General features: G+C 43.8%; 1 protein-coding gene across 1 annotated transcript in view; it reads right to left on the bottom strand.

Annotated features, from left to right (window-relative positions):
- RHOJ (ras homolog family member J) overlaps positions 1–11,098 on the bottom strand; it is a 59,116-nt gene extending 48,018 nt beyond the window's left edge. Inside the window, exon 1 of the mRNA XM_062577272.1 lies at positions 10,391–11,098. Coding sequence (XP_062433256.1) covers positions 10,391–10,571 — 181 coding nt within the window. The 5' untranslated portion in view covers positions 10,572–11,098. The remainder of the gene's footprint in view (positions 1–10,390) is intronic.
- Between the last annotated feature and the right edge of the window lie 3,293 nt (positions 11,099–14,391).

The raw sequence follows: 14,391 nt of genomic DNA on the forward strand, positions 1-14,391 counted from the left end.
GCAAGGGAAATTCTACATATTAATGATATTATGAACTGGTTCAGCTCATTTGGAGTTCTTCTGCAAGGCCTGATTTCTGCCAACTTAACTATATATTTTTTGAAATATGAATGACCCCTTTCATAATAACTTTGATCCTATTTTTATGGACAGTTTTCCAGGAAAACTGCTTTCTTAAAGCTGTATTACATGTACATGTTTTTAAAGAAAGATGTTACTCTCTCATGCTCCTGGGATGAGCTAAAAAATATTCTGAGCAGTAACTAGAAGGCAATGAAGCAAAGGGAATTGTACTTGATTTTTTGAGATTTACTGGTTACAAAGATAGCACAAAGCAATGGCAGCATTATGAAGGTAAAGGGCCTTTCCAAAAGCTTAAATGATCACATACAAATGTTCTTCTAGGTTTTGTTCACACTGTTGTTGGAAATTTTAATGGCAAATTTGCAGAAAGCAAAAAATGAGATTAAACAGAAAAGAAATTACAAACAGTTCTGTGGTGTTCTTTGTGTTTTGGTATAGTTAAAAAGGTCTATGTGTAATTCTAGCTAGCTAAAAATAAATATGTAATTACAAAATATCCAGCTACACAGATAGGCCCTGAACCCTCAGTGAGTCCTCTGGAGTCCATCTGGGAACTGGAGCATACAACCGAACCTGTCAATGGCACCCTTGTTGTCAGAGCTTGAACGGACAACACGAAGCCCTGGGGCACCTCTCTGCTTCTGCAAGCCACCACTTGAATTATGTACCGCAAAGCAGATGGTCTTGGCAGGCATATGTCAGTGGAGTAATGTAGGGAGCTTGCTCCAGAGCTGATGTCCCCCATCAGAAATGTCTCACCTTTTAAATGAAAAGGGAAACCAGGTCTCTGCATTTCTCCTGCTCATTGCCACCGCAGCAGCACTGCTTATGGAAAGAGCCTCAAGTAACTGGGCCCCAAAAGTTATAACAGGACCTTCAGTCTATTCCTGGATATTGGAGGAAAACACGTTGAGGTAAACTAGCTGGTTCTGAAATGGAGCCGCTGAGACTGCACCGAAATAAGCAGCGTCCGAGTCACGGCAGGCCTGGCCTTTCAGGACAGAATTGCTCATAGCAGCTGGCCGACTGCCCGATTGGGAACTGGAGCATGAGACAGTTTATGAACTTAAAACACATTTTCCAGCCTTATGGGATTTTCCTTATGGTCTGTTCTCAGCAAAGCAGCGTTATTATTGTAAATAGATGCTCTTTTTGTCCCATCTCCCAAGGGACAGAAGCTGATGTTATGTTTGAAAATGTATGTTTTCCCACTCATTGCTGAAGCTGTTCATTTCCATAAGGTCTGTAGTAAGCAGAGCATTAGCAGATACTGTTAATATCATTACTTCAAAGTTATAGCTGAATGTCTTTGCCAGAGAGTCTTTCATAAAAGACGTTGCCTTCATCCCCTCAGAACTGCAGGGGTTGGAAAGGAGCTTGAGTGAGTCATCTCAGGCGTCCTTCTGCATTGTGGCAGGAGCTTTCTGTCCAGCTCCTTTGCACGGTCCCTCTTTAACTCTCTCGCTCCAGATGCCTGAGTACTGGCTCTTGACTCACCACTTAGACTGCTATTTTCCTGATGCACTGATTTCCTATTCTGGACCGGGGTAGAGGAATGAGCCCACTGCTGCAACACTGGGGTGCTCTTCTCCCTTCTGTTCCCAAGCCATTGCCCTCATCCCCGTGCCTTCTGTGCCACTATGCTTTGGAATATTTTTACAGCTTCCCCCCCTCCCTCCTTCGGGAGGATTTTTTTTCCCAGCGCTTCTTGTGCTGGTGAATGGTTTTTCCAGCCTCCTCTTTCCTCGCGGCGGGTCTGCGCATTACGTATTAATGGAATCACTGTGCCTGTCCTCAAGGCAGAAAGGCAAACTGGGGGCGAGCACATAGCTGAATTTGCTGGTCACTAGACCGATGAGAAGTCTAGGAAATTGGTTTTGTGCCAGGTGAAACATTGGGCCTTCACAGTCTTTCAAGCCTTCCCCTTCCCTCTGATCCCATATGCACTGATCTGGCTATGGGGCACCTCTCCCCAGCAAAAGAGCCACGAGGTTTGGACTGCACTGTGACCCTGAGGACTCTTCCAAGCCATCTTGCCTACTGCCCACAGTGATATCTGTTTAACAAGAGGATTTTGCTTTTAGTCATAAATGTATGAATATTTTTGCTGCAGAACAAATACTAAGGGAAAATCATCACTGCATAATGAGATCTGCAGCAATTTTAGCCAACGGTGATAGCAACCACATGGTCAGACTGTGCTCCCTCATGCTACAGTCCCCTGGCTGTATCTCTGGGACTGCTGAGGATGATGGATGGCGCCTGGATTTGCAACAAGGTGCAATGATGCTTTCTCAGCTCTGGGAGAGCTTTTCTGTCTGCATAGGTATGTGGGAAATTCTCTGGCTGATTAACAACAGCACTTGAGCAATTTAGCACATTTTAAAGTAGCACGAGGTCCAGTCCCTCCATTCAGCCAAGTCATCTGCCTGCTGCTGGTAGCATGGCTTATCTTGGGTTTGGAGTTTGAATGAGAATGATGCTTGGGTAATAAATTGGGTAAATTCACTTTTTTCAGCTTTTAATTATTAGACATTATTAAAAAAAAAATCCCTGATTTTATTTGTGGAAAAGGGAAGGGTGAATACCCCTTCATAAATCCGATGTAGAATTTATCCAGATCTCAGTGCCTACTGAGACAAAACTTGGGGATACAAACAGTGAAGCTTTTATTCTTCACTATTATCTTATCCCTGACTTAGCTGGAAGCCCTGCAGCGTGGGATACAAGAACAATATATCCAACAGGACACTGGTAAGTGCATGTTTGCTCTTGAAAGTAGACTAGAAATATAATAACTTAGATTATTTTTTCATTACAAAGATAAATAATAATTTGACAGGGGATGTCATTATTGTGTAATGACTTTGTCTTAACAGAACAATTGGAGGAAATATGTTTGCTCTTCCACATCTCTTGCCATTTCCATGATGTCAATAGATCTGGTCATAACAATTGGAAAGTTAGAACATAGGAAAGGCACTACCTGCCGAGCAAAATACACAGGATAATCCACAGGAGCACTGATGTGTATCACTAATACAGACATCTGTATCAAAGTTTTTCAAGAGAACAGAGAACGAAAAGGAAGTTTTATGGGAGGCATTTTGCTTTGTCTCAGTCAGTAACTAGGCCGTCGTAACGGTGACTCAGTGAGGTAAAAGCCCTGCCACATCCTGCAGGAATGAAAAGGTTTGTGCACGACTAGCTGTTTTGGTTGTTTAGACATTTGTGCTATGTTTTTGCTTTTCTTTCCCTTGTGTAGGGCTTCTGCCCAAGGAATCTGTCTAGCTGGCAACGCACACTGCAGCCAGCATCACCTGTACATAGCTTTGCCACTTGAGGAGGATGGTTGGCCACACAGATGAGTCAATTACTGCTTTTAAGACAGTGGATGTGCTTTTAGTTTGAGCTGTAGAGATTGTCCTTCGAGGGCCAGAGGACACAGTTTCAGTTTTGATTTCCCCTGCTGATGTCACCTCTTATAACATTATGCTGATAACGAAGGGAAGGGAAAAAACTATGACTGAGGATCATGGGGAGGTGGAGAAGAAAAGTGTATTTTCTCATCACATATACAATTAACCCTTTTCATGTTCTCAGACAAATCCCTCCATGTCTCAGCAGCCCATTGCTGCAGAAGGAAAATGTGTAAATCTGTTTGCCCGTCTACATATCATAGGGTTCACCCTAGAAAACCCCTTTCTACAGCATTATCTGAAAACAAGAGGCCTGGATTGTGCCAGACTCACAGCCTGTGTAGTCAAGACTCCATCTTTAATGCAGCGTAGGCACATTTAAGATACCTTGCCTCTCATCACACCTCATTCAGGTTGTATCCTGGCCTCTAACAGAAGATGCTGTTGGCTCACATTTTAGTATCTCTTACAGAAGCTTTATTTCTAGCCTATGATATCACTTGATCTCTCTGATACTTGGTACAACTCCCTTTATTTGCAAACTTTGTTAAAAGTTCCTTCTTAGCAACTACCGTATACTGATAGCTAGCAGGAAACAGTAGGCAGAGGGGTTGAGGTGGGATTTTGGCTGAACGAAGTAATGTGGCATCTTCGCCTGCTTCTTTCATTCCTGTCACTGTTTTTCCTCATGTCCATCATACTTTGCTTGTTCCCTATGTCTATCTTTCCAACTTTAAATATTATTTGCTGTGCTGCATTGTCACATCATTGCCACAGCACTCAGAGCACTGCTGTAGAAGTGATCTGCTGTCAGTAGAGAGGGTTGCAAAGCAGGTACCCACCTCTGCCTCTGCAGCCTGCGGGTGGACTGGGCACCCCAGGACAATAAAGTGATGTGTGTGAGGAAGAGAGAGAGGAGAAACAGTTAGCTCAGCTGTTAGCCTACAGTAAAACACCTTCATATGGAAAAGGTCTGAAGTCGCTGAAGAGTGCGTACAGTGCCTGTTTCATCTGAATGTGGAATATCCCTGGTAATTCAGAAAAACCCATCTTTTTGGTATAAAGTCTCTCTGGGCTTCCTTGATCTGAAAAAGACTGAGGATCATTGGATCTCCTCTGACTTCCTATGTGGCACAGGACAAAGAATTAAACCTTCTGTGGGGAGCCTGAGAATTAGTGTTTCTCTAAACTTTATCTTCTAGAAAGACAGCCATGAAAACCGCTGAATTACACTAGCTGATTTCTGTTGTGTTGAACCTCAAATGTTTTAGGCGCTATCTCTGGTTCATCCTGGATGATACCAGAAGATTGGCAGAGAAGTTCTTTTAGCTTCTGAGAGACAAAATGAACATGCGCATCCTGTAGCTGCTAATCTGAGAGCCAGACTTTAAAAGGGTTAGTGTTTTCCTGCCTCAAGGATAAAGTTCAGATCTGTGTGATCAAAATTGGGCAAACATTAAAAGAAAAAAGCCCACTGCAAACATCCATTCAAATAAACATCACAGCTCTCTTTCACTGCTATTTATAGCTCTTTCAGTTTAATAACCCCAAATATATTACATGAAGGTTTGCCATAATATGCTAGCAGGACTACGCAGAAGAGACAACTTCCTCAAGAGCATGGTAGTGGGAGGCTCCCACTGAAGTACCCATGCAGGAACTGCAAATCTCCTTGGGCAGTCTATTCCTGGCTACAAAAAAATTCAATGGGGGGAAAAAAGCGATGTTATGTGGTTTAGGTCATTGCTCACACACCATGGCAAATAAAGACGAGTTTAAACCAGTGTGCCCATGTAAAGCATTAGCAATCAATTTAAAGTAACTAGCAGATGAGAAGTGTGGACAGATGTGCTCTTGTGCCTGTAACCGGAGAAGTTTGGGAAGTTACGGCTCCCATCTGGTTTCTGCTGCGTCTCAGCTGGCAGTTCCTCCCCCGCGGGGAGAGCTGCAAGGGAAGTTTGCTCAATCCACGGCTGCTGGTGGTGCATGCCCTGTCCCGACTGACCCAGCCTTCCTCTTCAGCTGAGGAAGGCCAGTGCTGGGCACGGCCCCTGAAAGGTGGCAGCCCACGTCCAACTGCCTCTTCCTTGGGAGCACTCCAGAAACAGGGGGTTGTATCAGTGCTGCGGGCAGGACATAATGGATTTAAGGCTTTGCATGGGCAAAAGCCAACCGCTTGGGGCAGGAGCAGCTGTACTGCTCCTGTGCTAGGGGAGACACTGGTCAAACACCCTGCGCAAAGAAGCTGTGGGATCCTTGCCTGGCCAGCAAGGATCACTGCTCCACAGTACTGCTGAACACTCCAGCTCGCTTCAGCTCCAGCATAAAGTCAGGCAGATTAGTGTGAATCATCACTAAAGAGTAAAGAGTCTGCCTGCTAACAATAATTAATGGCTGTAGTCTTCCATATTGCTTTTAATTTACAGAGCTTTGGTCATGGCTGAACTATTCTGTATGCTATTCATTAGCTGATCACATGCCACTGCTAATTTTTTTCAAATGGATTCACCATTTATAAATGTTTGCTGGATTGTGCTGACATATGAGGTGAGGAAGGGACATATTCCTGCCATCTACTTTAAGCCTTTAATTCAGATGCTTGCACTTCTCCTTTGGCGGTGGTCACCTCTCTTTCATTTACCACAGATGCAACTTAGGCTCCTGAAGCTGTTGGCATAACCTTCTCCTATGTGCAGTGCCTAAACTAGGCAGTTTGAGACTTACCACCTTCTTCTTGTTAGACTGCAGCCTACCCAACTAAAGGGGTCATTCACTTTATTCTGTGCAGCAGGCTAAATGGCTCCCAGGGCGCTAGTTCTGCTCGCCAATGGGTTGAGATTTTTAAATAGAAAAAGGCACTTTTAAGTATGAATTTTAGGGTGAATAAATTTCATGCAGAGAAGTGATGGGGGTTTTTTTGGGTGCATGAATATCAGAAGAGATGCTTAGTGTCCAAGTCACAAACAAGGCATATTTCCCTTCTGTCTTCCACAGAGGAATATGGATTTTTTTGGTACTATTAAAACAACTTTGCTAGTATTTGAATTGGAATTTTTGTCGGTACAACCTCAGCCCTAATTAAACACTTATAACCTCACATAGTCAGACACAATACAAGTCACCCTGACTGAGAGACCTTTGCTCACGGAAAATCAGCATTTGATGTTCAAAAGATGGAATGGCATGTTAAAACAGCTACCCACTATCCAAACAGTCCCTGTTGTTACAGTTATTGCCAGTAATGTCCTGTTTGTCACTAGGATAGCATTTTGGTTCGCCTGTACCAGAAATAGCATTTACTTAGCGGCTAAAACCTTTCAGTATGGGACTTGGAATTTCACCAAAGTAAGGAAACCTACCCAGGTCTCTGGAGTCCAGCAAAACTTCTTCAAAACGCCTTGAGAAATAAACAGACTCATAAACCTTCCTGCATGCAACAGAAGAGCCCAGTTCAATATCCAAATAATAAATTCACCTTCCCCATCTGCCTGGCGTTGCCTCTGATCCTACCCTAGATCCGCCATAGCCCAACCCCGGCAGCAGGCTTTGAACAAATCCACTTTTGTGGGCTGTGGGTGAAATCCGTGGCAGAGCATGATTAGTGTGGAACTGGTAATTGGTTTGGGCTTTTGCATGGTGGAGCTACTCACACCCTGAAACACCGGCCTTTTTGTTCCAGCCGTCGCTGTAGCTGAGTGGTAAATAATAAAAAAATCTTCCTTCCCTGCATGAAATACATATATGGCCACTGGTTTTCCTAGAGGCAGAACGGGCCCAAATTTTATGAAGTAGTTATAGTGGAGAAACATTGTGCACATTTAATACTCATTGGAGCTCTGCTCCCTGAAATGCTGGTTACCTCCTCTGGGTCGCCCTAGTTGGCATGTTCATCTGCTTCAGCTGGGCTGTGAAAACCCGCCCCAGGCAGGCAGCTAAAAAGCTGCAGCTCAGCAAGGGCAAGCTGATGTGGTTGGTGATGTGGGGCCTTGAACAGTTAACACCTTGGCCGTGGCGGCCGTGCCTTTGGAGCGCGTCCTGATCCTGCGCTGGATAGCATCACTGTCTCCCCTGAGCCAGTGGCGTCGCAGCGGTGTGAAACGGTGGTGAGATCACAGCTGGAACTGCTGGGTTTTAATGCTCCCCCCCCCCTTTTTTTTTCCCCATTAGCAGGAAGGAAATTGGTAAATACCCTGGGACTCGCAATTGGTTGTGATCCCCTGAGGCAAGAGGAAGCGTTTTGCTAATGCACCACTCCTGCTAGCAGTGCCTGGCTGAAAGAGCTCCAACAGAAAGTGCAGCTCTGCTAAAATCTGCAGCAACAAACTGCTTTTGAGCACTTTCAGCACTGACTGGGGAAAGCTGAGATGGTTTGCTTTGGTGGGGCGCACACACCAGTTTAGCAGGGTGAATCTGAGGGTGATGCTGCACCATCCTCAATGGCTTTGCAGGAATTGCCCATATGCAAGGCCTTACTCTGTGCGTCCGTGGCCTCACCATGCCGCTGCTCGTATTTCCAAGGGCTATTGCACACGTAGAACTGGAAGGGGCTGTAAAGGCAGTATATCCTACAGCATATCTTAAAGGCTATGAATTTGGAGGTAAGCACACCTCAAGTGAATTCTTCCCCCCCTCCCTCCCAATATCCACACTACACTGAAGTATTTTATTAGGCTATGTTCTATCCTATGCCATTTAATATTTTGTTATTATATAAACCATTTCTTCTGGCACTCTGTTCCAGAAGTCATTTCCATACCTCAGTTCTGGGTGCTGCTTTGTAGTGAGTTCAATTTAGAAATACTAGGATTGCCCAAAGAATGGAAATTCCACTTCTGATCAATGCTAGCTTTAACCACCAGAGCTGGATAGGATTTGTCTCAGAATAGCAGTTAACATGCTATTTTTTTCCCTTTATCTTTCTGAACTTTCTCATGGAAAGTATTCTTAGTTTCTATCAGTGGGCTGTAACAGGTAAAGAAGCAAATAATAGCTGGAGATATTTGAGGCTGGGAATCTTCAGGTCATGAAGTAGCTTTGTTCAAAAGCAAATATGTACTGCTTTTACCTGGTACGGTACAGAACTGAGGATTACGCGGTGATACCCCTCATCTGCCCGTCCTTCTCTCAACCCCTCTCTCCCTCAGTAACTTTTGAACCTGCTGGCAGTTTCCACCACCTTGTACAGAGAGCAGAAGAGATCAAAGACAGACCTTGCAAGTCACCTGTGGCTGCATAGAGGAGGGCAAAGCAGTGCGATGCCCTTGCCAAGTGGTGGCACCAGCACGTGCGTGTATACGCTTACCCCCAACGCGGGCACCTAATCCACCTGGTCAACATATACATGGCCTGGAGCCGGCCATCATATAGGTGTCCCCATATGCAGTGGCATCTGTGGGACATGGGAGACCATCAGGATGGGGGCATGGGAGCAACTGGGACACAAGGCTGCCAAAAGCAAGCAGAGCTCAGATTATCCAGGCAAAATGGGGGCTATTGGCACACAGTGCAAGTGTCCCTGGAGCCAAGCTTCATTAGGGTTTTGTTCTTTTTTTGGCTTGTGAAAGTACTTGTTTACATTTTTTAAAAAAATATTTCTTATTTGCCAAATGACTCTTTCTAAAATGACTGTTTAATCTGTATGGTGGGAAGGGCAGAGGAAGGAGCGCTGCTTGCATCTCGCAGTGACGCTGCCCACACTTGCGGAGCAAAAGGTCATCGCATTTCCATGGGTCAGATGCTGCAATTACACAGCTTTCTTGTTTGGCCAGTTCATCTGCTAAACCTGACACAAAGCCAGAGTGAAAACAGAGATTTTCCCATTACAGAATACCAAATCTATGATAAGCCACGCCATGAAAACCCAGTTTTTAAGGAGGTGGGGAGAGATGAGGGAAACTCCAACTGCTGCTGTAAGATAAGCAGTGAGTTTTGCAGTGCTTCTAAAACCTGCTTTTTGGGGATCTTAACAACAACAACTGTAAACCTAAGGAACAGTGAGAGAAAAAAAACTCAGCAGAATCTTAGATTAAAAAAAATTAAACAGCAGTCTGAGCAGTTTTAACATACTATACCTTCCACATAGTAACTTTAGACACAACTAGGTAAAGTAACTGCTACAGAAGAGGCCTCTGAATATTGTACTTAATGTGGGTCTGTTTTGGACAGTGATGCCATGAACGTCATTTGTTTTTTGTAATGTTCATTTTTTTTGTTCTATGACAAATTCCCTTGCTATAAAGTACTCAAATCAATCACCAGGTCTGCTGTTCTCACAGTCAAGCTATAATATTAAATTCTATTTATAAATGTAGTAGTAAACATCTCTGAAAGGGGAGCATTATTTGACAGGACTGAAAAAGTCTATACTGATTTTCTCAAAGATTATTCCTTAAGTAGGATAAGCATTGTAATTCAAGCATTGTTTGCCATGAGGCAGAGGATGACCAAAAATGTAAATTTTTATGTACATCTATCATCTTTATAATAACAAAAGTTCAAATAGCAAAGTTCAAAACTTCATAATTTAAAAACAAACCAGGCAGCTGAGTATAACCTGACAGAGGCTGAATGAGATTTGTTGTCTTTAAAATCCAGCAGATTTAATTGTGTCTCTAACACTGCTTGTTTGCCACAAAAAAAAAAAAAAAAAAAAAAAAAAAAAAATTGAAGCAAACGAATAAGTTCTCTGAATAAATCCTGCATTGCCCCAATTGTACGAGCTGCCATCTAAGCTGTCTGGCCCCCGTCCAGGCCTGAATCACATTCCCGGGCGAGAAGTAACCCATGCGTCCCCTGTGAACTGTCGTCTTCTGCCCTTGATCTTCATTCAGCGCCCACCAAGCCCTTCGGCAGCTCTTAATTAAATTTCTTTGAAAGCGCTTTCTTACCTGCGTAGTGGTCAAAGACCGTGGGCACGTACTCCTCGGGGAAAGCGTCGTTGGCGTAACTCATCAGCAAACAGGTTTTCCCGACTGCACCGTCCCCAACCACCACGCATTTTAACATCTTCTTGGTGCTGCCGCTGCTGCCGCCGTCAGTGCAGTTGTCATCTTCGTCCTTGCAGTTCATTCTTGCTGCTGCTGCTTCTCCCAGTACTTCCAAGTGCACATGAAGGAAAAATGAAGTGCGATTGTATTGACTTTTCCTGAGTTTGGAGGTGGTGGGGAGGGGGGGGAATGTCTAACTCAGGAAATCATATTAATGTTTCCAGGCTGTCACAGCCACTTCTAACAACTACCAGAGCCGTCAAGAGAATCATCGAGGTGAATAAATTAAATATATATAAAGAGAGAGTCGCGTAAAAAAAAAAAAAAAAAAAAAAAAGAAGAAGAAGAAGAAGAAGGAAAAAAAAGTGATTTGTCCGTTCTTGTGAGTCCGAGTCAGGAAATCCTCATCCTGCCCCAGAGTTTTCAGTCTTTATTGCAACTTAAAAAAATAGCAGCAGCCTGAGGCTTTGATTCGCTTCTCCCTTCCTCCGGCTTGGCCGCAGGAATCGGGGATTCCTGCTAAATCCACTCCATTTTCCATTTCATTTCTAACATGGAGGAAAGCCTGGAGGTTTTTAATGGAGTTTTTCCTTTCTTTCTCCAGCTTGCTGTGTGTCAGGAAATCATGGGTTTCCTGCTGAATTCCATATTAGGATCAGTGGGCTTGTGAAGGGCTGCAAACAATGGGAGCTCTGTGCGTATTTGTACTTCGGGGGAACTCTGCCAGGACGCGGAGAAAGGAAAACACTAGAGGTCCCTCTGCAGACTGAAGTTTTTAGGCTTCCTGCTGCATCCCGCGCCGGAGCTGCTCTCCGGCAGGGAGACCAGGGAGGAGGATTTTTTGCGCGGTGAATGTTAAAGATGTGGGTATTGGACCTAAACAGCTAAGCGGGATGTGGCGAGGCTGTGAACTGCGTGATGGTCACAGGGTTACCTGCTCTTCCCAGGAATGTTCTCCTCGTCTTGGGACAGTGTTTTGTTTTTTTTGTTTTTTTTTTAATTTTTTTTTATGCAGGCTGAAGGTATAATGGGTACATATGATTTAATGCAAACTTTCTCTGTGTCTATAGCGCTTCAAAAAACATGATTAAAAATACTAAATAATTGATTCATCAAGTTATGTACCCAGAAAGTATCCCTTACACTTCCCCCTTATCCACCCAGAAAAAGAAGAGAGACCCCCCCTTTCCCACGCAGTGTAAGAGTGTAAACACACATGGGGCTAGAGAAGGAAAAAAAGGAATTAAATATTACCAGAATTTTTTAAAAAAAGAACGTGCTATGCCCAACATCTGCTGTGACACAGTGTCACTGTGGGGTTTCCCCCAGTTAGGAGTTCAGGTGATGTCCTCTTAGCTTCAAAACTTCAGCCCAATATTGAGGCTTATCTAGCAAAACCTGTGAGCTCTGAGCACCCAAAATCTGATTCTCCAAGCAGTTACTGTACTGAATAATTCCATCATCAGCAACAGAGTTGGATCATCCTCGGGAATTCAAGAATTACAAGGTTTTGTTCTTTTAGCTTCTTTCTTGCTGTTGGGACAAATCAAAAAATCAGATCTTGTGGCTCTTTTTGTAGTTATTACATAGCTGGGTGCTGATAGCTTTCCACGCCTTTGCTTACCAGCCTATTGACCTTATTGGGTAAATAGGTTTGCCAAATACACGATTAAGCACATTTTTTGGCAAAGCTCAGGGAAGCAAAAATTCCAATAATTAATGGTTTGGTTCCCCTTCCCCTCTCTCAGACAAAAGCAACAACTATTTTGCTTCCCATTTTATATTGGTTCCCAGGTATCCAACCCAGCTAGCCTCCTGCTTTTTATTACAAGCTTCTAGCCAAGACCATCATGGTAAGAAGGGAGGCTAAAGGAGACCAGACACAGGCCGATACTATTAGCAGTCAGCTGAGGCCACTTCCCAGCAAAGTTTCTCAAGCACAAAAGTTCTGCTGTAGGTGAAGTGCTTCTGACATTTTGTTAATTAACAGAATTAATGGGTTTCAGACTTATTCCTGCAGCTGCAGAGTATACCCAAGCCCCACACTTTTGTTTGGAAGGGTCAGCTTCATCTTCATCAACACAACTCTGGCAGGGAAATCCCTGGAGCTGCTTGCTCATGAACTGGCAGAGTTCAAGGACAGTGTGAAAGATTATGGTGAGAGGCTCTGTATGAGATGATGGACTTGCAAATTTGGAGGTTTTCTACTTTACTAATTAGCTCTGCAATGAGCGATGTGTTAGCCAATTAAATCTACTCTGTATTTCTCTTGCAGGCAAAGCAAATCAAAGCGAAAAAGAGGATAGGATGCTATATAATTCTCTCCCTGTTCACTTCCACTGGCCAATCCAGTCACAGCCAGGTTTCCTCTTGAGTGCCTTCTGCAATGCAGTGGTCTTCCTTGGTACAATGTTACGATCTTGGAACTCGTAAGTCAGAAGAATTTTCTCCATAATTGCTTTTAACCCGATCAAACTCAACTGCCTGAATCTGAAGAAAGGAGTCCTCACCTTTTCTTTGGCCTTGTCCTCCTAAGCCCTTCCCTTCATCTTCTCTTCATCTTTCCTTTTTGCCTAAACCAAGCAGATTGGTCTCTACCTTCCTGTTCATAAGAGGCAGTCCCATGGATGGGAGAGTTTGAAAGTGATTGCATTACTGTGAAGTTTTTCTCACCTGTTCTTTGCTGCTCTTGGATGAGACTCCATGTTCATCCTCCCTCCTTCCACCTACCAGCACTGGTGTGGGAAGCAGGTTTCTGAGACTGCTATGGAACTTAGTCCCCTCTTCATCTTGGAGCTCAGCTAGCTTTGGAAGTGCTGCTGGTCTGTCACTCACAGGCTGCCTTCCCTTGCCAGCCCTCCAGTTCTCTCCCTAGTGCAGCCCTGTTTCCCTCCTCTTCAGGACCTCCAGCCAGCCTGTTTCCAGCTGGCGGTAGCATCCCTGTCATGCAGTTCCTCTGGGTCATGCAAGCTCAGCTGGGCCAGGCCAACTGCCTTCTCCAAACTGCATGCTCTGAAGCTTCTCAGGATGGTTGTTGAAGTGTTGCCTCCTGCACGAGAACTGAAAATAGGTTTGGCTGCATGAACTGATATTGTGATTTAATATCCATAGCAGTGTGTGTTGGATTCTTTGAGCCACTCTTTCTAGATGTTCTCTGGGAACAGATGTACAGAAGAAGGAAAAATGCTACCTCACAGGTGATTACAGCAGGTCCTGTGCTGTGGAGAGGGTCACTGCAGCCTAGAAAACAGAGCATAGATGTGAGAATTAAGTTTCTGGCACTGCTAAGGAACTCTAAATTGACTTTAGGCAAATCATCTCACATTTTTTCCTACCCTTCGTCTGATCTGTTTAGACTGTCAGAGCTTTTTAGGACAGAGATTCTGTTGGTACTGAAGTGAGCTTAACAGAACCCTATTTTCTGAATCTTCTAAATACCATAACAAGATGAAGGAAGCACAATTTTAGGATAGTGGTTATGAAGATCTCAAAATTGTTTATTCACAAAACATTTGTGCTGTGGAAGTCAGGGCTATTTTTGTATAGTATGACTCAAATCTCAGATATACAATATATTTGCAGGGGGCTATCAGGAGCTTTGTTACAATGAGTGGATTTGTTTTCATAGCAATTTGATGGAAGTTCTGCTTCCATGCCTCCAAACTTTGAAGAAAATCTTACATTGTGCTTTCTTTTATTACTTCCTCCATCTTTAGGCAAAGAGGAAAAATTTGTCTAAGAGCATTCATCAGAAACAATGAGTCTTAGTTCTCCAAAGCCTCCATGTCCTCAGAAACGAGATACTTTCACATTGATCTCTTGCCTACTTGTGATTTGAATAAAATTTTCCATGCCTTCAAATTTCCATCCTGCATCAGAGAGAACCTTTTTTTCATGTCAGT

Source organism: Rhea pennata, chromosome 5, assembly GCF_028389875.1.
Source record: "Rhea pennata isolate bPtePen1 chromosome 5, bPtePen1.pri, whole genome shotgun sequence".
Lineage (NCBI taxonomy): Eukaryota > Metazoa > Chordata > Aves > Rheiformes > Rheidae > Rhea > Rhea pennata.